Genomic DNA, 23,161 nt, shown 5'->3' on the forward strand with positions numbered 1-23,161 from the left:
ATGCCACCCCCCGCCCACGCCACCCCCCGCCCACGCCACCCCCCGCCCACGCCACCCCCGCCCACGCCACCCCCTGCTCACGCCACCCCCCTCCCCCACCACCCCCGCCCACGCCACCCCCCGCCCACCATCACAGAGTGAGCTGGCTGGATCCTAAAGGACATCGCTGCGAGACTGGGATTGCAGCAGGAGGTGAGGGAACCAACAAGAGGGAAAAACATACTTGACCTCATCCTCACCAACCTGTCTGCCGCAGATACATCCGTCCATGACAGTATCAATAAGCGTGACCACCGCACAGTCCTTGTGGAGACGAAGCCCTGCCTTCACATTGAGAATAACCTCCATCGTGTTGTGTGGCTCTATCACCGTGCTAAATGGGACAGACTTCGAACCGATCCAGCAACTCAAGACTGGGCATCCAGGAGGCGCTGTGGGCCATCAACAGCAGCGGAATTGTACTCCAGCACAATCTGTAACCTCATGGCCCGGCATATCCCCCACTCAACCATTACCATCCAGCCAGGGGATCAACCCTGGTTCAATGGAGAGTGCAGGAGGGAATGCCAGGAGCAGCACCAGGCAGACCTAATATTGCAGTGTCGCCCTGGTGAAGCTACAACACAGGACTACCTGTGTGGAAACAGCATGAGCAGCAAGTACTAGACTGGGATAAGTGACCCCATAACCAATGGATTAGATCCAAGCTCTGCAGTCCTGCGATATCCAGTTGAGAATGGTGGTGGACAATGAAACAACTCACTGGAGGAGGAGGCTCCACAAATATCCCCATCCTCCATGATGGAGGAGCCCAGCTCATCAGTGTGAAAGATGAGGCTGAAACATTCTGTGGTGATTGTCCCTTTAATGACAACACAGCAGAGTAAGGGTCACCTGACCTGGGTGACCAATCGGGACAGAGTGTGGAATCACAGCATGGTAAGAGAGGCTCCGAGACGGAGAAACATTTTGGGAGCGAGCGACAGCCCCGAGGCTGCTGTACAATTCTTATTCAGAAATACCGGGAGCGATTCCCCCATCGAGCCCCGCAGCTTTCCTGGCGGGTCGGGCTGGGAAAATCGCGGCCTTTTTCCAGGATTTGCGCATTCGCCGGGAACACATGCACATCTCCCAGAGCCGGAGAACAGTCGGAGACCAGACCCCGCTGGAAACCGGCGGGAAGACAGGTCAGTGATTTCAATCCTTTTTTAATGTATTTTAAATATATTTTCAACATAATTATCGGGAACTTTCGGGTCCCGATTGAATCTCCCACCCTGCCAGGAATACTTCATTCAGGGTTCAGACAAGCTCCCCACATTCGCGGAACTAGCGGGAGACCCTGCCGGAATGAAGTGGGGGGGCAATCGGGGGGCGGGGGTGCCACCTGGGCATGGTCATGCTGGCAGTGCCAGCCTGTGCCCCCTGCACTGCCCAAGGGGTAAAGTGCCCATGCTCAGGGGGCACCATAGCACTGCCCATCAGGCATCGGGCAGGGCCAAGGGGGTGGGGCCTATTGTGGGAGGGGCCTAGGGGCAATTGGTGGGGGTGGGGGGTCCTGCTGCCACTCTGCATGGGGATCGGTCTGGGATGGAGGGAGGGCAGCGATTGGGCCGGGCTGGAGGGGGGGGGGTGGGATGGTCTGCCGGGGGGTGGGTGCCTGCCTCGTGAGGGGAGTCAGACTCCGGAGGGGCAGCACTGCGGGGGTCCCGGGCTGGCCAGCGATCGAGGAGACTGGGAGATCGAGGCCACTGCGCATGCGCAGAGTTCCAGAAGTGTCAAACTGCAGCGTGAATAGATCCCGCCCCCCTGGGATTTTCATGAGATTCACGACTGGGACCTCTGCAGTGCACAGAGAGCGGAGATTCAGGTGAGAAGCTGAACTGAGAAAACAGTCGGGATCCAGAACAGTTTTCCCATCAATTCAGCGCTTTTGGGAGAATCGCCCCCACCTTTCATGTTCACTAATGTAGTTTGTGAAAGTACATCTTTACACATTCGCAACAATCTTCAGCCACAAGTGCCGAGTGGATGATTCATCTCAGCCTCCTCCAGAGGTCCCCAGCATCTCAGATGCCAGTCTCCAGCCAATTCGATTCACTCCACGTGATATCAAGCAACGGTTGGAGGTGCTGGATACTGCAACGGCAAAGGGCCCTGATAACATTCCGGCAATAGTACTGAAGACTTCTGCTCCAGAACTTGCTGACAAGTGGTCTGTAACATTTGTGCCACACAAGTGCCAGGCAGTGACCATCCCCAACAAGAGACAATCTAACCATTGCCCCTTGACATCCAATAGAATCCCCCACTATCGACATCCTGGGGGTTACCATTGACCAGACACTGAACTAGACCAGCCATGTAAATACTGTGGCTACAAGAGCAGGTCAGAGGCTGGGAATCCTGAGGAGAGTAACTCACCTCCTGAATCCCCAAAGCCTGTCCACCATCTACAAGGCACAAGTCAGGAGTGTGATGGAATACTCCCCACTTGCCTGGATGGGTGCGGCTCCAATAACACTCAAGAAGCTTGATACCATCCAGGACAAAGCAGCCTCGCTTGATTGGCACCATATCTACAAACACCCACTCCCACATGAACAGTGGCAGCCGTGTGTGCCACCTGCAAGATACACTGCAGGAACTCACCAAGGCTCCTTAGGCAGCACCTTCCAAACCCACTACCACTACTATCTAGGACAGAGCAGCAGACACATGGGAACACCCCCACCGCCTGCAAATTCCCCTCCAAGTCACTCACCATCCTGACTCCGGAATATATCAGCTGTTCCTTCACTGTCACTGGGTCAAAATCCAGGACACCCTCCCTAACAGCACTGTGGATGTACCTACACCTCAACAACTGCAGCAGATTAAGGAAGCAGCTCATCCCACTCTTTCAAGGTCAATTAGGGATGGGCTACAAATGCCGGCCCAGCCAGCGATGTCCACATCCTGTAAATGAATCAAAAGGAAATCTAATGGACCCTCTGGGAAATGTCTCCTTCAGTTCCAGAACATTCTCCAGCCCTCAGGATATCAAACTGAGTGATTGTTGACACAGACACCTCTCTGTCGCGGCGGCAAAAGCTTCCCGAACTCTCTGTTATTCTCATTGTAAGCCTCAATATAGATACAGGAAAGAGAAATGCAAATCGTATTTCTGCATCCAAAACTCATCCTCCTGTAGCTCCTTCTCCAATAATTAAATTCATTTACAATCAGCAGTGATGGTTTACTCTGGAACGCGGCCATTAGCTCCCACTGACAGCAGAATCTTAGCCAATGTCAATATTCGTCACCGAGGGTTTGGTTGTTGACACGAAATCTCGTGAATGGTCCCACAAACCCGTGGGTTTCTTTGGCGTCAGGCTCTGAGTCCCGGGGGGAGGTGGGGAGGCGGGCGGGGGGGTGCGGGGGGGGGGGGGGGGAGGGGTGCGGTTTCAGAGTTTGCCCACTCCACCTCAGTGACCATTTGATGCTCCCCATCTCAGTGCTGACTGGAACAACAAAGTTCACTGTCCTTGGAAAACGATTCATTCTTGCTGTTCAGAGACACTTGGATGTACAAGGAACGTAGCAAGTTAGCATGCAGGTGCAGCTCGGGAGGTAGGTTACATGCTCACCCCTATCGCAAGTTGTCGTGGGGGTTTCTTTTTCGAAAAGGTGGCCAATGTCTCAAAGCTTAGACTCTATTTAAAAACTCGCAAAAGGCAAAATCTCTCTTCAAACGATGTAGCAAAATATATTTTAAACACAAAAATCATACAAGACAAACAAGACATTAATGTACAGTCTTTCGGAGGTCTCCAGAGGGTCAGATCGCTCAGGTACAGAACTGTGAAACCTCTCCAAAGATCTGAGGCACTCAGCCCAAATACAGAACAATTATACCTTTCGTTATCTAAGATACACCTCCTCATTAACTCAGAATCAATTTCATTTAGTGTTAACATGTCAGTCCAGTTTTTGACAAAGTATCTCAGTTAATTGCAATATGCCACTCGATATTTCATTTGTCCATTTAATTCCACACATCTTCCCATTTTGGCTAAACCCACCTCCTGGTTGCTAAGTAACTATGGACGCTTTCCATACCTGAACCTTTCTGACAGGCACATCGCCGAGACAGGGAGATACGTGTCTTTCTGGGCCCCAGAAAGACATTTTCTTCCGCCTGGACAATGCATGCCCCGATAATGTTCCAACATTTATCCCCAGACATGAAACTGCTCATGTTTACTTTTGCTGACGATTGAATTCCCAGTTCTGAAGCTCTGACCTGACCAGTCCACTTTGCAGCATCTGTTCTTTCTGACTGAGATCAACAATACATTTTAGAGATGAAAATACATTCAATACTTTGATATATATACTTTAAAATCAGATTCATTTGTTTCATACTCTTATTACATTCACATATGAGCAAACTGTCAACATTAATTTGTAACAAAGAATCATTTCACCCCTTCCAGTTACCCTGTCACTGAAAAGACCACATCTGTCCGTGAATCGAACTGGCTGATTTAAAATTCCCTTCCACACAAGTGTATTGGGGTGCAGGAATCAGGAAGCCTTGTTACAGTTGTGCAGGGTTTTGATAAGACCACATCTGGAGTAGTGTGCACAGTTTTGGTCTCCACATTTGAGGAAGAGGACACAGTCTCAGGATACAGGGCCGGTCATTTAGGACTGAGGTGAGGAGAAATCTCTCCACTCAGAGGGTGGTGAATCCTTGGAATTCCCGACCCCAGAGGATTGTGGGTGCTCCATCGTTCAATATATTTGGGGCTGGGACAGACAGATTTTTGGTCTCTGAGGAGTGGGCGGGAAAGTGGATTTGAAACCCAAGATCAGCCATGATAGTATTGAATGGGCCGAGTGGTCTACTCCTGCTACCATCTAAAACAAAGAACAACGGAAATTACAGCACAGGAACAGGCCCTTCAGCCCTCCAAGCCTGCACTGACCACGCTGCCCGACTGAACTAAAACCCTCTACCTTCCGGGGACCATATCCCTCTATTCCCATCCTATTCATGTATTTGTCAAGATGTCCGTAAAAACTCACGATTGTATCTGCTTCCACAAACTCCCCCGGCAACGGTTTCCATCATCCACCTCCCTCTGTGTAAAAAACGTGCCTTGTACATCTCCTTTAAACTTTGCCCCTCGCACTTGTTTTGTGTTCGGATGAGTTCTGTCCAATTAGGGGTTAAATTAAATTAGCAACAGGAAATGGGGAGCTGCAAATTCCTCCAAAAATACTGCGATATTCAGATCTTTCAAGTTTGGTGCAAGTTCTGAAATTAATCATCATTTACGCTCACGGGGTATTCATTAAATTATTGACCAAATATAATGAACATTTCTGTGCAGATGTTGACACCTGTTTCCCTGTGGGATTTTTATCATTTCCTTCAAATAATGTTGATCATCTCCCAACACTCCTCCATTTCTCACCCTCCCCCCTCCCACACAAACCCTGAGGCCTACACGCAGCCCGGGAGGCAGGAAGCCTGACCACAGCTTTCTGCACCACTGTCAATAATCCCCCGTCCAAAGCAAACCCCTGCGTGCTGCTCCTACGCCTGTGGAGCTGAATGGCCTCTGTTGTCAGGGATACATTGCAGAGGAAAGCTGGTTAACTCCAGTGATTCCATCGTTCCCTCACCGACACAGCTCACAGCTGCAGATGCTGCACTCACCTGAACTTGTCGAGTGATGGAGCTTTCATCAGGCGCTCAGTGTGTGAACTAACGTTGCACAAAGTGAGGATCAACTCACCCTCACTCTGGACACTGGAGTCAACTGGCCACGGTCCTTGGATTGGAGCCTCTGGCCTTTAGCAGTGAGATTGAGAATGGAGGTGGATGATTATCTGGGGTTTAGTGAAGATAAACAAGAATAAAATTTCTCTCTCAGTGAAGGCCACACCCCATGAATAAATGTAAAAATACCCACACCACTGCCTGATTTGGTGAGAGGTGATTGTAAACTGAAGATAGATAAGATAACTCAAGATAGATAAGTCGCCGGGTCCGGATGGGATGTACCCCAGGTTACTGTGGGAGGCGAGGGAAGAGATTGCAGAGCCTCTGGCGATGATCTTTGCGTCGTCGATGGAGATGGGAGAGGTGCTGGAGGATTGGAGGATTGCGGATGTGGTTCCTATTTTCAAGAAGGGGAATAGGGATAGCCCAGGAAATTACCGACCGGTGAGTCTAACCTCAGTGGTTGGTAAGCTGATGGAGAAGATCCTGAGGGACAGGATTTATGAGCATTTAGAGAGGTTTGGTATGCTCAAGAATACTCAGCATGGCTTTGTCAAAGGCAGATCGAGCCTGGTGGAGTTCTTCGAAAATGTGACTAAACACATTGACGAAGGGAAAGCGTTAGATGTGGTTTATGTGGATTTTAGCAAGGCGTTCGATAAGGTCCCCCATGCAAGGCTTCTCGAAAAAGTGAGAGGGCATGGGATCCAAGGGGTTGCTGCCCTGTGGATCCAGAACTGGCTTGCCCAAAGGAGGCAGAGAGTGGGTATAGATGGGTCTTTTTCTAATTGGAGGTCGGTCACCAGTGGTGTGCCCCAGGGATCTGTTCTGGGACCCTTGCTGTTTGCCATTTTAATAAATGACCTGGATGAGGAAGTGGAGGGATGGGTTGGTAAGTTTGCCGATGACACGAAGGTTGGTGGGGTTGTGGATAGTCTGGAGGGATGTCAGAAGTTCCAGAGGGACAGAGATAGGATGCAAGACTGGGCGGAGAAGTGGCAGATGGACTTCAACCCAGATAAATGCGTCGTGGTCCATTTTGGCAGGTCGAATGGGATGAAGGAGTACAATATAAAGGGAAAGACTCTTAGTACGGTAGAGGATCAGAAGGACCTTGGGGTCCGGATCCATAGGACTCTAAAATCGGCCCCGCAGGTGGAGGAGGTGGTTAAGAAGGTGTATGGTGTGCTGGCCTTTATCAATCGAGGGATTGAGTTTAGGTGTCCAGGGATAATGATGCAGCTATATAAGACCCTCGTCAGACCCCACTTGGAGTACTGTGCTCAGTACTGGTCGCCTCATTACAGGAAGGATCTGGAAAAAATTGAAAGAGTGCAGAGGAGATTTACAAGGATGTTGCCTGGATTGAGTGGCATGCCTTATGAGGATAGGCTGAGGGAGCTCGGTCTTTTCTCCTTGGAGAGACGTAGGATGAGAGGAGACCTAATAGAGGGATATAAGATGTTGAGAGGCATAGATCGGGTGGACTCTCAGAGGCTTTTTCCCAGGGTGGAAATGGCTGCTACGAGAGGACACAGGTTTAAGGTGCTGGAGGGTAGGTACAGGGGAAATGTTCGGGGGAAGTTTTTCACTCAGAGGGTGGTGGGCGAGTGGAATCGGCTGCCGTCAGTGGTGGTGGAGGCAAACTCAGTTGGGTCTTTTAAGAGACTCCTGGATGAGTACATGGGACTTAATAGGATGGAGGGTTACAGGTAGGCCTAAATGGTAGGGATATGTTCGGCACAACTTGTGGGGCCGAAGGGCCTGTTTTGTGCTGTAGTTTTCTTTGTTTCTATGTTTCTATGTAACAGAGAGTGAGTATATGTTAGGGATTTACAGTGTGGTGTTAGCTCTTCACCGCGTGAAGGTTTATTTTCTGAGGTAAGTTTGCTCTGAATTCTTTTGAAACTCTCAGCTGCACCGTGCCAAGTGAGAAACCAGCAAACTGTGTTGGTGTTTTCCTGTACGTGACTGGGAACTGGGAACCGTGTCCCACAGACCACAGAGGGGCAGATAGAGAGACTCCGTGGATCAGATATCGGGCAGAGTTTTGGCCACTGCTCCGTCATGGAATTGAGCAGTGTAAACACACAGCTCCCAGAATACCAGAGAAAACTGACCCCCACACAATGACCAACACAAGCAGAAATACCCAACTGTATGCGATCTTCACTACGTGTCTGTAAGACAGCTTCCATTTACCAAATACTGTCATTGCAACACCCGATTTAACACATTTAAAATAAATAAGTTACAATTCATGATAAATACTCATAACTGGAAATTCTTGTCTGTTCTTTGTGTTGTGTGATTTGGGGCAGGCGATGGCCCAATGGTATTATCGCTAGATTATTAATCCAGAAACTCAGCTAATGTTCTGGGGACCCGGGTTCAAATCCCGCTACGGCAGATGGTGGAATTTGAATTCAATAAAAAATATCTGGAATTAAGAATCTACTGATGACTGGGGAACCATTGTCGATTGTCAGAAAAACCCATCTGGTTCATTAATGTCCTTTAGGGAAGGAAATCTGCCGTCCTTACCTGGTCTGGCCTACATGTGACTCCAGAGCCACAGCAATGTGGTTGACTCTCAACTGGCCTCCAAGGATAACTAAATGCTGGCCAGCAATTATTGCCCATCCCTAGTTACCCTTGGAGCCCATCCTCAGAGCTCATTTATTTTATTCATTCCTGGGGCATTATTTCCACTGCTGCAAAGTTGCCTCAAAGTGAAGTAATAAAAATAAACATGTCTTCAGCTTCTCAACACGAAAACATCTCCAAGACGAAATGAATCGTTTTCCAAGGACAGTGAACACTGTTGTTCCGGTCAGCACTGAGATGGAGAGCATCAAATGGTCACTGAGGTGGAGTGGGCAAACTCTGAAACCGCACCCCCCCCCCCACCCCCCGCCTCCCCCTCCCCTGGACTCAGAGCCTGACGCGAAAAAAACCCACGGGTTTGTGGGACCATTCATGAGATTTAGTGTCAACAACCAAACCCTCGGTGACGAATATTGACATTGGCTAAGATTCTGCTGTCAGTGGGAGCTAATGGCCGCGTTCCAGAGGAAACCATCACTGCTGATTGTAAATGAATTTAATTATTGGAGAAGGAGCTACAGGCAGAGCAGAGGGTGAGAGTTTTGGGAATTTTAATATTCAATAAATTCAATAAAAAATATCTGGAATTAAGAATCTACTGATGACTGTGAAACTATTGTCGATTGTCAGAAAAACCCATCTGGTTCATTAATGTCCTTTAGGGAAGGAAATCTGCCGTCCTTACCTGGTCTGGCCTACATGTGACTCCAGAGCCACAGCAATGTGGTTGACTCTCAACTGCCCCCTGAAATGGCCGAGTGAGACACTCAGTTCAAGGGCAACTAGGGATGGGCAATAAATGATGGCCCAGCCAGCGACACCCAAGTCCCAGAAATGAATAAATTAAACTACCCAAGTTGGAGTTACTAAATGGTACTCATGTAGAACTCAGCTTGTACAAGGCAATGGATAGGACACAGTAATCTGGGGATGTTGGAACCATGAAGAGTGCAATGGATGGAGTGATGAGAATGCCGTAAGGATCAGAAATCACAATGAGGAGAAACCGGGACCCTTTAAGGGCATAAGGCTGTAAGATATAGGAGCATTCCCGGGAGTTACACTGGAGCGAAAAACATTATTCAACAGGAATTTTTCAAGATTATGAAGGTTCCGATAGGGTGAATAAAGAGACAATTTCCTCTCAGTGGAGAGTCAAGGGGGTATAAAACTGTCACTGAGAGAATGAGATGAAAGATGAGGAGATGGTTATTTATGTAGAGTTAACGAAATTCACCCTGCTTTACCACATGACATGGATAAGCCACTGAGAATAGCACATTTAGAGGGAAAAAGTATTAAAAATATATTCTTTCTGCAGGATACAGAGATCTGGAGAGACAGAAATGTACTGGGTTTAGCTTTGTTCTAGCACAGGCATGATAGAACATAGAACATAGAACATTACAGCGCAGAACAGGCCCTTCGGCCCACGATGTTGCACCGACCAGTTTAAAAATAAAAAAAAACTGTGACCCTCCAACCTAAACCAATTTCTTTTCGTCCATGAACCTATCTACGGATCTCTTAAACGCCCCCAAACTAGGCGCATTTACAACTGATGCTGGCAGGGCATTCCAATCCCTCACCACCCTCTGGGTAAAGAACCTACCCCTGACATCGGTTCTATAACTACCCCCCCTCAACTTAAAGCCATGCCCCCTCGTGCTGGATTTCTCCATCAGAGGAAAAAGGCTATCACTATCCACCCTATCTAAACCTCTAATCATCTTATATGTTTCAATAAGATCCCCTCTCAGCCGCCGCCTTTCCAGCGAAAACAATCCCAAATCCCTCAGCCTCTCCTCATAGGATCTCCCCTCCATACCAGGCAACATCCTGGTAAACCTCCTCTGCACCCTCTCCAAAGCCTCCACATCCCTCCTGTAATGCAGGGACCAGAACTGCACACAGTACTCCAAGTGCGGCCGCACCAGAGTTGTGTACAGTTGCAACATAACGCTACGACTCCTAAATTCAATCCCCCTACCAATAAACGCCAAGACACCATATGCCTTCTTAACAACCTTATCTACTTGATTCCCAACTTTCAGGGATCTATGCACACATACACCTAGATCCCTCTGCTCCTCCACACTATTCAAAGTCCTCCCGTTAGCCCTATACTCAACACATCTGTTATTCCTACCAAAGTGAATCACCTCACACTTCTCCGCATTAAACTCCATCCGCCACCTCTCGGCCCAACTTTGCAACCTGTCTAAGTCTTCCTGCAAACTACGACACCCTTCCTCACTGTCTACCACACCACCGACTTTGGTGTCATCAGCAAATTTGCTAATCCACCCAACTATACCCTCATCCAGATCATTAATAAATATTACAAACAGCAGTGGCCCCAAAACAGATCCCTGAGGTACACCACTTGTAACCGCACTCCATGATGAATATTTACTATCAACCACCACCCTCTGTTTCCTATCCGCTAGCCAATTCCTGATCCAATTTCCTAGATCACCCCCAATCCCATACATCTGCATTTTCTGCAGAAGCCTACCATGGTGAACCTTATCAAACGCCTTACTAAATCCATATATACCACGTCCACTGCCTTGCCCCCATCCACCTCCTTGGTCACTTTCTCAAAAAACTCAATAAGGTTAGTAAGGCACGACCTACCTGCCACAAAACCATGCTGACTATCACCTATCAATTCATTACTCTCCAAATAACTATAAATCCTATCCCTTATAATTTTTTCCAACATCTTGCCGACAACAGAAGTGAGACTCACCGGTCTATAATTCCCGGGGAAGTCTCTGTTCCCCTTCTTAAACAATGGGACAACATTCGCTAACCTCCAATCTTCTGGTACTATACCAGAGGCCAACGACGACCTGAAGATCAGAGCCAGAGGCGCTGCAATCACTTCTCTTGCCTCCCAGAGAATCCTTGGATAAATCCCATCCGGACCAGGGGATTTATCTATTTTCAGACCCTCCAGAATATCCTGCACATCCTCCTTATCAACTGTAATACTGTCTATTCTACTCCCTTGCAACCCAGTGTCCTCCTCAGCTATATTCATGTCCCCTTGCGTGAACACCGAAGAGAAATATTGGTTCAATGCTTCACCAATCTCCTCCGGTTCCACACATAACTTCCCTCTGCCATCTATAACTGGCCCTAAACTTGCCCTAACCAACCTTCTGTTCTTGACATACCTATAGAACGCCTTAGGATTCTCTTTAACCCTATCCGCCAAAGTCTTCTCATGTCCCCTTTTAGCCCTTCTAAGCTCGCTCTTCAACTCCCTCTTAGCCAATCTAAAGCTTTCTAGTGCACTACCCGAGTGCTCACGTCTCATCCGAACATAAGCCTCCTTTTTCTTTTTAACCAACAAAGAAACTTTTTTGGTGCACCACGGTTCCCTAGCCCTACCAATTCCTCCTTGCCTGACAGGGACATACCTGATGGGCGCAATGGCCTCGTATGGTGCTGCAGGAGAACTCTGCATTTTTCTTTCTTGTTACAATGGGCTGGAGTGAACATTGGGGGTTGGCTCTGTGCACCCCAGCGTAAATATTTGGGGCAAACCCCCCTCCCCTGGCCTGGCTCGCCTCGTGTTCATTTCACAGCTGATGGGAGCACATTGGTCCGGGCCGGGCTGGATGGTGGACTTGGGAAGGGAAAGTGTTTGGGGGAGGGGAGATTTCAGTTGGCACAAGGGACCTGCAAGTCAGGCATGCCCCTCCACTGGCAGCCTGGTGAGTCCGGCCTGATGTGGAGAGGCCGGCGAACCAAATAAACCTGTTGTTGTGAGACTTCTTCGAGTCCTTCCTGGCCAGGCTGCAGATTGGACAAGGTCTCCCTTGCTGCTTGTTAAATCAGAATGGAGTGGGAAGGGGCCTCCAGTGAGGGTTAATCACCCACTTCAAGGCCTCAATTGCTCCACAGCTGGACAGACCTCTCTTACGATACATAAATTCATGCCAGGGGTGGGCATTCCACCAATGGCACGGCATTCCATTCCATCGCTGTACCCACTGGATCCTGCCGCCGCCAGCCCACCCTTGTTTAATCAGAGCACAGACATGAATTCAGTGAAAACTGGAACTTTCCCCCAGGTCACTCACAGCCAAATCCCAGAAATTATTTTCCAATTGCCGGAAACTCCAGGGCAATCCAGGAAGGTCGGCAGCCGACTGCGATGTGATAATTCACCAAGGGATATTCACACAGTGCGTTCAGCTCAGAGAAATTCCCAAGGTGCAGCATCCTGACATTATCAAAGCAAATCAGATCCTAACGTGAGGTCAGATGGACAAAAGCTCGACCACAGAGATTGCTTTGAAGGGGAATCGTAAAAGAGAGAGAGATTTCTAGCGGGAGTTTCAGAGCCTCGGGCTCAGGTATCTGAGGGCCCAGTCACTGAGGTGGGTGATTAGAACCAGGGATGTCCAAGAGGGCAGAGGTAGCGTTGCATCAAGATCCCGGAGTGTTGTGGAACTGCAGGAAGAGGATGAAACCCGGGGAGGAATCTGAAACAAGGGAAAGGGTTTGAAATTTGAGGCATTTCCGAATGGAAGTGATGTCGGTCAGAGAGCACCAGCGGGGAGCGGAATCGGTGTGAGTTAGGACACGGGCAGCAGGATTCCGCATGAGGTCAGGTTTATGGATCGAGGGCAGAATGTGGGAGAACAGCCAGGAGCGAGTTGGAATAGTCGATTCTCGGCTGAATAGCGGCAGGAATGAGAGTTTGTGATGAGCCCAGGCAGGGGTGAATTCGGGAAACGTTAGGCAGATGGGAAAAGGCGGTTTTAGTGATGGAGCAGAGATGTGGTCGGAACGTCACCTCAGTGCGTTACACCAGGCGACTGAGAGAGACTTTGTACAAACCACAGATGGTCATTTCCTCTCCTCTCTCAGTTCATTATTTCATATTCTGAGGAAGAATCTCTGATCTCACCAAATCTAAACAGGGTGATGATATTGGGAGGAAGTTGTGCCCATTTTGCAGCCACTTGGCAGCAGCGGCCCCTGCCCAGGATCAGCGCACTGAGTCAATATGAGTCAGTGTTTGAATGTGGTGGAGGTGAGGATATAAAGACTGAACGCTGTAAGGAAAAGGCAGAGCGAGGGAGAGAAGCAGCTCCTTTACTCTTCGTAAGCAGCCAGCTGATCAGACAAGACACAGAATGAAATCCTTACTCCTCACCATTGCCGCAGTGCAGATCCTCCAGTGCTCAGGTAGGTACTGGAGAGAGAGAGAGAGAGACACCTCATAAAGCAACACCTTCTTCCCAGTGAGATTCACTGACTGAGATGTCACCAATGTGTTAGAAAGAATTGACTGGAGAATGCTGGAGTGTTTGGTACAACTTTCCTTTTCTCTCTCTACAGGAATCCCCAGCCCTAAGGATGCTCTGAGAGTGTCAGTTGGAAAGCTGAATGAAATCACCGCCATCACCAATCTGTGTGGGATAACCCGGAGAAGAGTGAAGGATGTAAGTGTGTCCAGCTCTCAGTGCGTTTCACTGTCTAAAGTCGACAAGAATATTGCAGAGTGCAGTTAGACACTGATTATTAAACAGGACCAGAATATTCTATTGCTCTCACACTGATGGGTGAACCAGCCCAGGGTAGGAACACGAGATACACTCAGACACTAATGACCTGTGTTCCTCTCATTAGATTAATCGCACAGGAAAATTGTCGTACAACGTGGATTTAACATTCTCTGTGAAAGAAACCGTCTGCTCCAAGAATTCCGGACTGGAATTTGATGATCCCAGCTGTCACTTCCGTCCCAAAAAGACCGCAGTAAGTCCAAGTTTATAAAATCATGAGGGGGATGGACAAGGTGAATATCCAAGCTCTTTTCCCCAGGGTTGGGGGAATCCAAAACTGGAGGGCAAAGGTTTAAGGTGAGAGGGGAAAGATTTAAGAGTGACCTGAGGGGTAACTTTTTCACACAGAGGGGGTGCGTGTATGGAATAAGCTGCCAGAGGAGGTGGTAGAGGCGGGTACAATTACAGCAGTTAAAAGACATTTGGACAGGTACATGGAAAGGGAAAAGTTTAGAGGGATATGGCTCAAACACAGACAAATGGGACTAGTTCAGTTTGGGAAACCTGGTCAGCATGGAGGGTTGGGCCGAAGGGCCTGTTTCCGTGCTGTATTTCTCTATGGCTCGATGACTGTAGTTAGATTGTCACATTGAAACACTCGTGTGTACGGAGTTATATCAGAGAAATTCCCTGTGTGAATGCTGCCGTTATAAATGGCTCAGAGTATAAGTGATGTGGAGATGCCGGTGTTGGACTGGGGTGAACACAGTAAGAAGTCTCACAACACCAGGTGAATGTCCAACAGGTTTATTTGGCAGCAAATGCCACACAAGCTTTCAGAACAGGCTGTCCCTTCGTCAGGTGGAGTGGAGAAATGCTTGTTTGTCACTCCACCTGACGAAGGGACAGCCTGTTCCGAAAGCGGGTGGCATTTGCTGCCAAATAAACCTGTTGGACTTTAACCTGGTGTTGTTAAACTTCTTTCAGAGTATAAGGGCAGGTGTGTCTTAACACAATCACACTGAGCATTATTCAGGCCACACCTGTCGGACTGTGTGTGGGATTGGCCACATCATTAAGGAAGGACATTCTGCCCTGGTCGCTGTGTGATGAGGGATCTGATGTGAGGGAATTGTCCTGTGAGGAGAGATTGAGGAACTGCAGCCTGTGTTTGCTGGAGCCTCGAAGAATGAGAGGAGATCCATTAGAAATATATCAAATTATTGAAGGCTTTGAGAAGGCGACACTATTACGTCTGGCTGGAGAATCTAGAACACAAGGCCACAGTCTCAGGATAAGGGACCTTCTCTTGTGAAGCATTGAAGAGATACTTCTTCACTCAAAGAGTCGTGAATGTTTGGAATTCTTTCCCTCAGAGAGCAGTGGATGATTAATCATTGAGTATCTCCAAGACACAGATAGATTTTTGGACACTAAGGGAGTTTCGGGATATGGGATGGGGTGAGAAGGTGAGTTGAGGTTGAAGATCACTCCTGATTGGACTGAATGGTGGAGCAGGAACAAGCGAATGAGTGACCCATGCAGGATCCTGTTTCGCATCTTCCTCTGGAATCATTCAATAATGTAACAGAATTGTGCTTTATTTTCACAGGAAAAAGGTTGGTGTAAAAGCCGTGTGAAATATTTTGCTGATGAGGTGCAGGATGTTGATGTGGAGTGCCGAGGTTTGGAGACAGTCGACAGCCACAGTGATTCATTCGAGTCGAGTGAAGACACCGTTGAGGTAATGTCACCGTTCTACACATCAGGACAATGGCATTTCCAACATTGCGATTATTGAGAAGATTTCTCATTGGGCCACTGTGCTAAATATTGAATTATTAATATTTTAATACAGGTTGAAACCAAATCAAAGGAGACATCGATCGAGGAATCTCTCAATGTGAGTATAAATTGGGAAATCTGTCCGAGTATTTTCCTGTTGATCAGAATTGTTAACAGACACATTATCAACAAAAACCATTCTGACCATTGAAATGTGAATATTTTATTCCAGGTAAGAAGCCAATCAGCAGAATCATCGCTGGAGGACTCTCCCAGTGTGAGTATAATCTGGGATTTTGTATCCGAGTATATTCCTGTGAATCAGAATTATCAACAGAAGCATTTGAAATCTGGGATGTAATGGTGTGGGAATGGAGTGTGAGATAATCATTTATTTTAATCTGAGATCCTGGGGGAGGGGAGTCTGAGACTCGGACACAAATCCAGAGAATGAAGCTGTCCTTCCTGACTATAAAGGCAGCTGATTATTCTGAGGAATGGACAGGTACAAACAGTAGCATTGAGAGAGCAATGTCTCTGACACTCTCACCAATTAGAGACAGTAATGCCTGCTCCCTCCTGGAGGGGAACTGCAGATTCAGCTCAATAAATCCCAATCGAGGGAGAATCTCGGTCTCTGTTAGTTTATCCATCGAGCCACAACCCCACTGTCCCAGAGCTGGATTGATTATAGCTGTGATGGGGAACAGGAGGTGTTTGCTGAGGGATTCTCCACTCCATCACTCACTCACTCCATCCCAACTCCAAAACTGAAAGTGTTCCCACGTCTTCATTTAAAATGTTTGTCTGGAAATGATTCAAAAAAATCAAAATTATTTACAAAATGCGAAATACTGAAATGTGAATATTTTATTACAGGTAAGAAGCCAATCAGCAGAACGGTCACTGGAGGACTCTCCCAGTGTGAGTATAATGGAGAAAATCTATCAGAATAATTTTCTGTTTATCAGAATTGTTAACAAATATATTATCAACAAAAACCGTTTTGCCCATAACTGATTTGATTTATTATTGTCACTTGTATCAGTATACAGTGAAAAGTATTGTTTCTTGCGCGCTATACAGACAAAGCATACTGTTCATAGAGAAAGAAAGGAGAGAGTGCAGAATGTAGTGTTACAGTCACAGCTCGAGTGTAGAGAAAGATCAACTTAATGCAAGGCAGGTCCATGGTGGAGAACAGGAGGTGTTTGCTGAGGGATTCTCCACTCCAACACTCACTCACTCCATCCCAACTCCAAAATCTCACAAGTTAATAATTCCTTGCTTAACGTTTAAATCTTTGATTTGGAAGTAGTTTTTTCCATATTATTTACAAGATGTCTCATTAATTCCCATTTCTGCCCCTATAAATGTGAATATTTTATTACAGGTAAGAAGCCAATCAGCAGAATCGTCGCTGGAGGACTCTCCCAGTGTGAGTATAATCTGGGATTTTGTATCCGAGTATATTCCTGTGAATCAGAATTATCAACAGAAGCATTTGAAATCTGGGATGTAACGGTGTGGGAATGGAGTGTGAGATAATCATTTATTTTAATCTGAGATCCTGGGGGAGGGGAGTCTGAGACTCGGACACAAATCCAGAGAATGAAGCTGTCCTTCCTGACTATAAAGGCAGCTGATTATTCCGAGGAATGGACAGGTACAAACAGTAGCATTGAGAGAGCAATGTCTCTGACACTCTCACCAATTAGAGACAGTAATGCCTGCTCCCTCCTGGAGAGGAACTGCAGATTCAGCTCAATAAATCCCAATCGAGGGAGAATCTCAGTCTCTGTTAGTTTATCCATCGAGCCACAACCCCACTGTCCCAGAGCTGGAATGATTATAGCTGTGGTGGGGAACAGGAGGTGTTTGCTGAGGGATTCTCCACTCCATCACTCACTCACTCCATCCCAACTCCAAAATCTCACAAGTTAATAATTCCTTATTTAACATTTAAATCTTTGATTTAAGCATGATATCAAGCATGATAGCAGGGGAGATATAACTGTGGACATCCTGAGGCAGCATCTTTCACATTCCCCTCAGTGAATGGATAATAATTTGGTTAGGTTGATTGGCCATGCCATATTGCCCCTTAGGGTCACTGGATCAATAGGTTATATACGTGGGGTTATGGGGATAGGGCCTGGGTGGGATTGTTGTCCATGCAGACTCGATGGGCTGAATGGCCTCCTTCTGCACTGTAGGGATTCTATGATTCTATGATTCTTATTGCTGGTTTCTGTCACAAAGTTAACTCAATAAATCCCAATCGAGGGAGAATCTCGGTCTCTGTTAGTTTATCCATCGAGCCACAACCCCACTGTCCCAGAGCTGGAATGATTATAGCTGTGGTGGGGAACAGGAGGTGTTTGCTGAGGGATTCTCCACTCCATCACTCACTCACTCCATCCCAACTCCAAAATCTCACAAGTTAATAATTCCTTATTTAACGTTTAAATCTTTGATTTGGAAGTAGTTTTTTCCATATTATTTACAAGATGCCTCATTAATTCCCATTTCTGTCCCTATAAATGTGAATATTTTATTACAGGTAAGAAGCCAATCAGCAGAATCGTCGCTGGAGGACTCTCCCAGTGTGAGTATAATCTGGGATTTTGTGTCAGATGATTATCAAACGACAAGAATCTGTTGAAATTTCTCTCCAGCTTCATTGAGTCGGATTGAGTTTTGATTCAATTCGTTGGAAGTCTGGAGATTAGAAATGAAAATAGTTCAAATTCCCTCATTGATGGTGTTTAATAAGTGGTGAAATCTTTGAGTTATAGATCATTCTAATGCTCAATATTGGTTCTAAACAAATCAATGTGAATCTTTTCACACAGGTGCAAAGCAAGTCAGCAGAAGGATGGCTCGATGTGTCTGTAAAGGTGAGTAGAAACGGGGATTTGTGTGGGAGAATTGTCTCTGGATCAGCAATAATAAAACATTGAGTTCAGATTGAAGTCAGCCCATCTGAAAATGACCATTCTGCTGATTGTGTTGATTGCAGGAACACAGTGATGATTCAAGAGTCCCACACTGACCCTGAATGAAACGTCTGAAAGAGCCAGCTTGGTGTCAACACAAGAAGACCTCATTCCCATTGAAGAAGATGTTCTCAACAGTCCTTTACTCCTTCATGTATAAGGGCGGTGGGGGGTGGGGCGGGGCAGAGGGGCAGGGGTGGGGTTGGTTTGGGGGGTGGGGCGGGGGGGGCCTGGGGTTCCTGACTGTACATTTCACTGTAACTGGGAGATTCTATTGTTTGTAAATGTTCTGTCCTTTGGTGTGTGTTGTTGTTGTATTCTGTGGATCATAATAAAAGTGTGAAGAGAATATTTCCTGATGTTCCTCCAGATGTTGCTGCTGCTTTCACTGATTGGTTGGGAGTTCAGACGAACTCCAGCCTGTAAATAATACAGAACATCGTTTCAAATGGATGGGATCATTCGGAACAAACATTTAACTCAGTGAGGAAGTGAGAGTCCCAAATACACTGCAGCAAAGCTCTGTGATTGGCTCACAGAATCACAGAATCCTACAGTGCAGAAGAGGCCCTTCGGCCCATCGAGTCTGCACCAATGCATGAAAGGCCCTGACCTCCCCACCTAATCCCACTGGCCAGCACTTGGTCCATAGCCCTGAATGTTATGATGCGCCAAGTGCTCATCCAGGTACTTTTTAAAGGATGTGAGGCATCCCGCCTCCACCACCCTCCCAGGCAGCGCATTCCAGACCCTCACCACCCTCTGGGTAAAAACGTTTTTCCTCAAATCCCCCCCTAAACCTCCCACCCCTCACTTTTAACTTCTTTCCTTCATAATTGACCCTTCAACTCAGGGGAACAGCTGCTCCCTATCCACCCTGTCCATGTCCCTCATAATCTTGTGCACCTCAATCAGGTCGCCCCTCAGTCTTCTCTGCTCCAGAGAAAACAACCCAAGCCTATCCAACCTCTCTTTATAACTTAAATGTTCCATCCCAGGCAGCATCCTGGTGAATCTCCTCTGCACCCCCTCCAGTGCAATCACATCCTTCCTATAATGTGGTGACCAGAACTGCACACAGTGCTCCAGCTGTGACCTCACCAAAGTTCTACACAACTCCAACACGACCTCTCTGCTTTTGTAATCTGCACCCCGATTGATAAAGGCGAGTGTGCCAGATGCCTTTTTCACCACCCTATTAACCTGCCTTTCCACCTTCAGAAATCTATGGACAAACACGCCAAGGTCCCTTTGTTCTTCAGAACTTCCCAGTGTCAGACCTTTCACAGTATACTTCCCTGTCAAATTACTCCTTCCAAAGTGCATCACCTCACACTTTTCAGGGTTAAATTCCATCTGCCACTTATCCGCCCATTTGACCATCTGGTCGATATCTTCCTGTAACCCAAGGCACTCAACCTCACTGTTAACCACCCTGCCAATCTTTGTGTCATCGGCAAACCTACTGATCCTCCCTCCTGAATTTATTAATCCTTTGGTAAAGTTCTGTGACCCAGTGGTTCTGAGACTGAGTGTGGAGGGTGGGTTTGTAGAATTGAGGATGGGATTATTCATTGGTTGGAGTGTCAGGGGCCGTGTCCACTTGTTAAATCAGTGATTACTGATGAACATGGAGAGGAATTTTCCAGGGATTGGTGTTGGTGACGCGACTCCTTCTGATTTGTACAAATCACTTGGATTAACGGACTGCCCTGGACAGGATTTGTCCAAGTGCGGCATCAGAGAGCCCCAGAAAAACTGGAGACAATGGGAATCAGGGGGAAAACTCTCCACTGGCTGGAGTCACACCCGGCACAAAGGAAGATGTTGTAATGGTTGGAGGTCAGTCATCTCAGCTCCAGGACATCACTGCAGGAGGTCCTCAGGGTTTGTGTCCGAGGTCCAACCATATTCAGCTGCTTCATCAATGAGCCTCCCTCCAACTCAAGGTCAGAATTCTTTTTAGTTTATTTATTAGTGTCACAAGTCGGATTAACACTGCAATGAAGTGACTGTGAAAATCCCCTAGTCGCCACACTCCTGTCCGGGCACAATGATGGAGAATTCAGCACGGCCAATGCACCCTAACCAGCACGTCTTTCAGCGATGATTGCATGAAGTTCAAAACCATTGAAACTTCTCAGAGGGTGAAGCAGTCTGTATCCAAATGCAACAAGACTTGGACAAGATTCAGGTGCCATTCATCCCCCAGTATCTGTGTGAAGGAGCAATCATTAAACTGTCCCCCATGTTGGGGAATGTTCAATAAGAGAGTTTCCAGTCTTGATAGGAGCTGTGACTGAGATACAAACTCAAGGAGAAACGCACGATAGTAAACGGTGCGTTCAAAATAAATCTCAAATATTAAATCCAATGGTGAGGAGATTGGGAAATGGACAGAGGCGTATTTAGGACAGGTGTCAGCAAGTTGTTATCAGGGCTGGTTTGGATGTCGAGGTAACATTGTGGCGGGAAACGTTCCTGAGTGTGTAAGTGTGAAAATAATTCCACATTTCCCAAAATTCATTCTGCGTTTGCTGATTATCCTGAACTTCCTCTCACTCCTGTTGCACTGACACACTCACTGACACACTTACTGACACACTTACTGACACACAGACACACTCACTGACACACTTACTGACACACTTACTGACACACTCAACGACACACTCAACGACACACTCACCGGCACACTCACCGACACACTCACCGACACACTGATACACTCACCGACACACTCACTGACACACTCACTGACACACTGACACACTCACTGGCACTCTCACAGACACACGGACACACTCACTGACACACTGACACACTCACTGACACACATACACTGACACACTCACTGACACACAGACACACTCACTGACACACTCACTGACACACTCACTGACACACACTCACACTGACACACTCACTGACACACAGACACACTCACCGACACTCACTGACACACACTCACACTGACACACAGACACACACACTGACACACACACACTGACTGATACACTGACACACACTGACACACACACACACTGACACACACACACACTGACACACACACTGACAGATACACTGACACACACTGACACACACACACACTGACACACACTGACACACACTGACACACACACACACACACTGACACACACACTGACAGATACACTGACACACACTGACTGACACAATCACAATGACATGCTCACTGACACACTCACTGGCACAGGAACACACTCACTGGCACACGGACACACTCACTGACACACTCACTGGCACACTCGCTGGCACACTCGCTGACACACTCGCTGACACACTGACATGCTTGCTGACACACTCACTGACACACTCACTGACACACTGACACACTCACCGACACACTCACTGAAACAATCGCTGACACACTCACTGACACACAGACACACTCACTAACATGCCGACACACTCACTGACACACTCACTGACACACTCACTGACACACAGACACACTCACTGACATGCTGACACACTCACTGACACACTCACTGACACGCTGACACACTCACTGACACACTCACTGAAAGACAGACACACTCACTGACAGGCTGACACACTCACCGACACACTTACTGACACACTCACTGACACACAGACACACTCACTGACACAGTCACTGGCACACTGACACATTGACACACTGACACACTCACTGATGCAGTCACTGACGCATTGACACACTGACCAACACACTCGCTGACACACTCACTGACACACTGACACACTCGCTGGCGCACTCACTGACACACTCACTGACACACTCACTGACACGCTGACACACTCACTGACACACTCACTGACACACTCACTGACACGCTGACACACTGACTGACACACTCACTGACACGCTGACACACTCACTGACACACTCACTGACACGCTGACACACTCACCGACACACTCACCAACACACTCACTGACACACTCACTGAAACACTCACTGACACACTGACGCACTCACTGACACACTCACTGACACACTCACTGACACGCTGACACACTCACTGACACACTCACTGACACACTCACTGACACATTGACACACTGACCAACACACTCGCTGACACACTCACTGACACACTGACACACTCGCTGACGCACTCACTGACACACTCACTGACACACTCACTGACACGCTGACACACTCACTGACACACTCACTGACACGCTGACACACTCACTGACACACTCACTGACACACTCACTGACACACTCACTGACACGCTGACACACTCACCGACACTCTGATTTATAAACTCCTATCAGGTCGCCCCTCAACCTTCGTCTTTCCAGGGAGAACAATCCCAGTTTATTCAATCTCTCCTCATAGCTAATACCCTCCATACCAGGCAGCATCCGTGCACCACCATCCTCTTCACTCTCACTGGGTTCCATAGAACCATAGAAAATTACAGCTCAGA

General features: G+C 47.6%; 1 protein-coding gene across 1 annotated transcript; it reads left to right on the forward strand.

Annotated features, from left to right (window-relative positions):
* Positions 1-13,538: 13,538 nt before the first annotated feature.
* Positions 13,539-18,364, forward strand: LOC144503992 (secreted phosphoprotein 24-like). The gene is made up of 9 exons (XM_078229140.1): positions 13,539-13,594; positions 13,748-13,851; positions 14,039-14,167; positions 15,527-15,658; positions 15,773-15,817; positions 15,932-15,976; positions 16,579-16,623; positions 17,093-17,137; positions 18,263-18,364. Exons 1-9 carry the CDS (start codon positions 13,543-13,545, stop codon positions 18,362-18,364), a joined length of 699 nt encoding a protein of 232 aa, XP_078085266.1. The 5' UTR covers positions 13,539-13,542.
* Positions 18,365-23,161: the final 4,797 nt, after the last annotated feature.

This window comes from Mustelus asterias, chromosome 14 (genome assembly GCF_964213995.1).
Source record: "Mustelus asterias chromosome 14, sMusAst1.hap1.1, whole genome shotgun sequence".
Classification (NCBI taxonomy): Eukaryota; Metazoa; Chordata; class Chondrichthyes; order Carcharhiniformes; family Triakidae; genus Mustelus; species Mustelus asterias.

Excerpts from the sequence above, each read along its gene's own strand:
- LOC144503992 (XM_078229140.1), top strand. The coding sequence starts at position 13,543 with ATGAAATCCTTACTCCTCACCATTGCCGCAGTGCAGATCCTCCAGTGC. Across the intron at positions 14,168-15,526 it reads TCCGTCCCAAAAAGACCGCA|GAAAAAGGTTGGTGTAAAAG; the intron begins GTAAGTCCAAGT and ends TTATTTTCACAG. Across the intron at positions 17,138-18,262 it reads CGCTGGAGGACTCTCCCAGT|GTAAGAAGCCAATCAGCAGA; the intron begins GTGAGTATAATC and ends ATTTTATTACAG.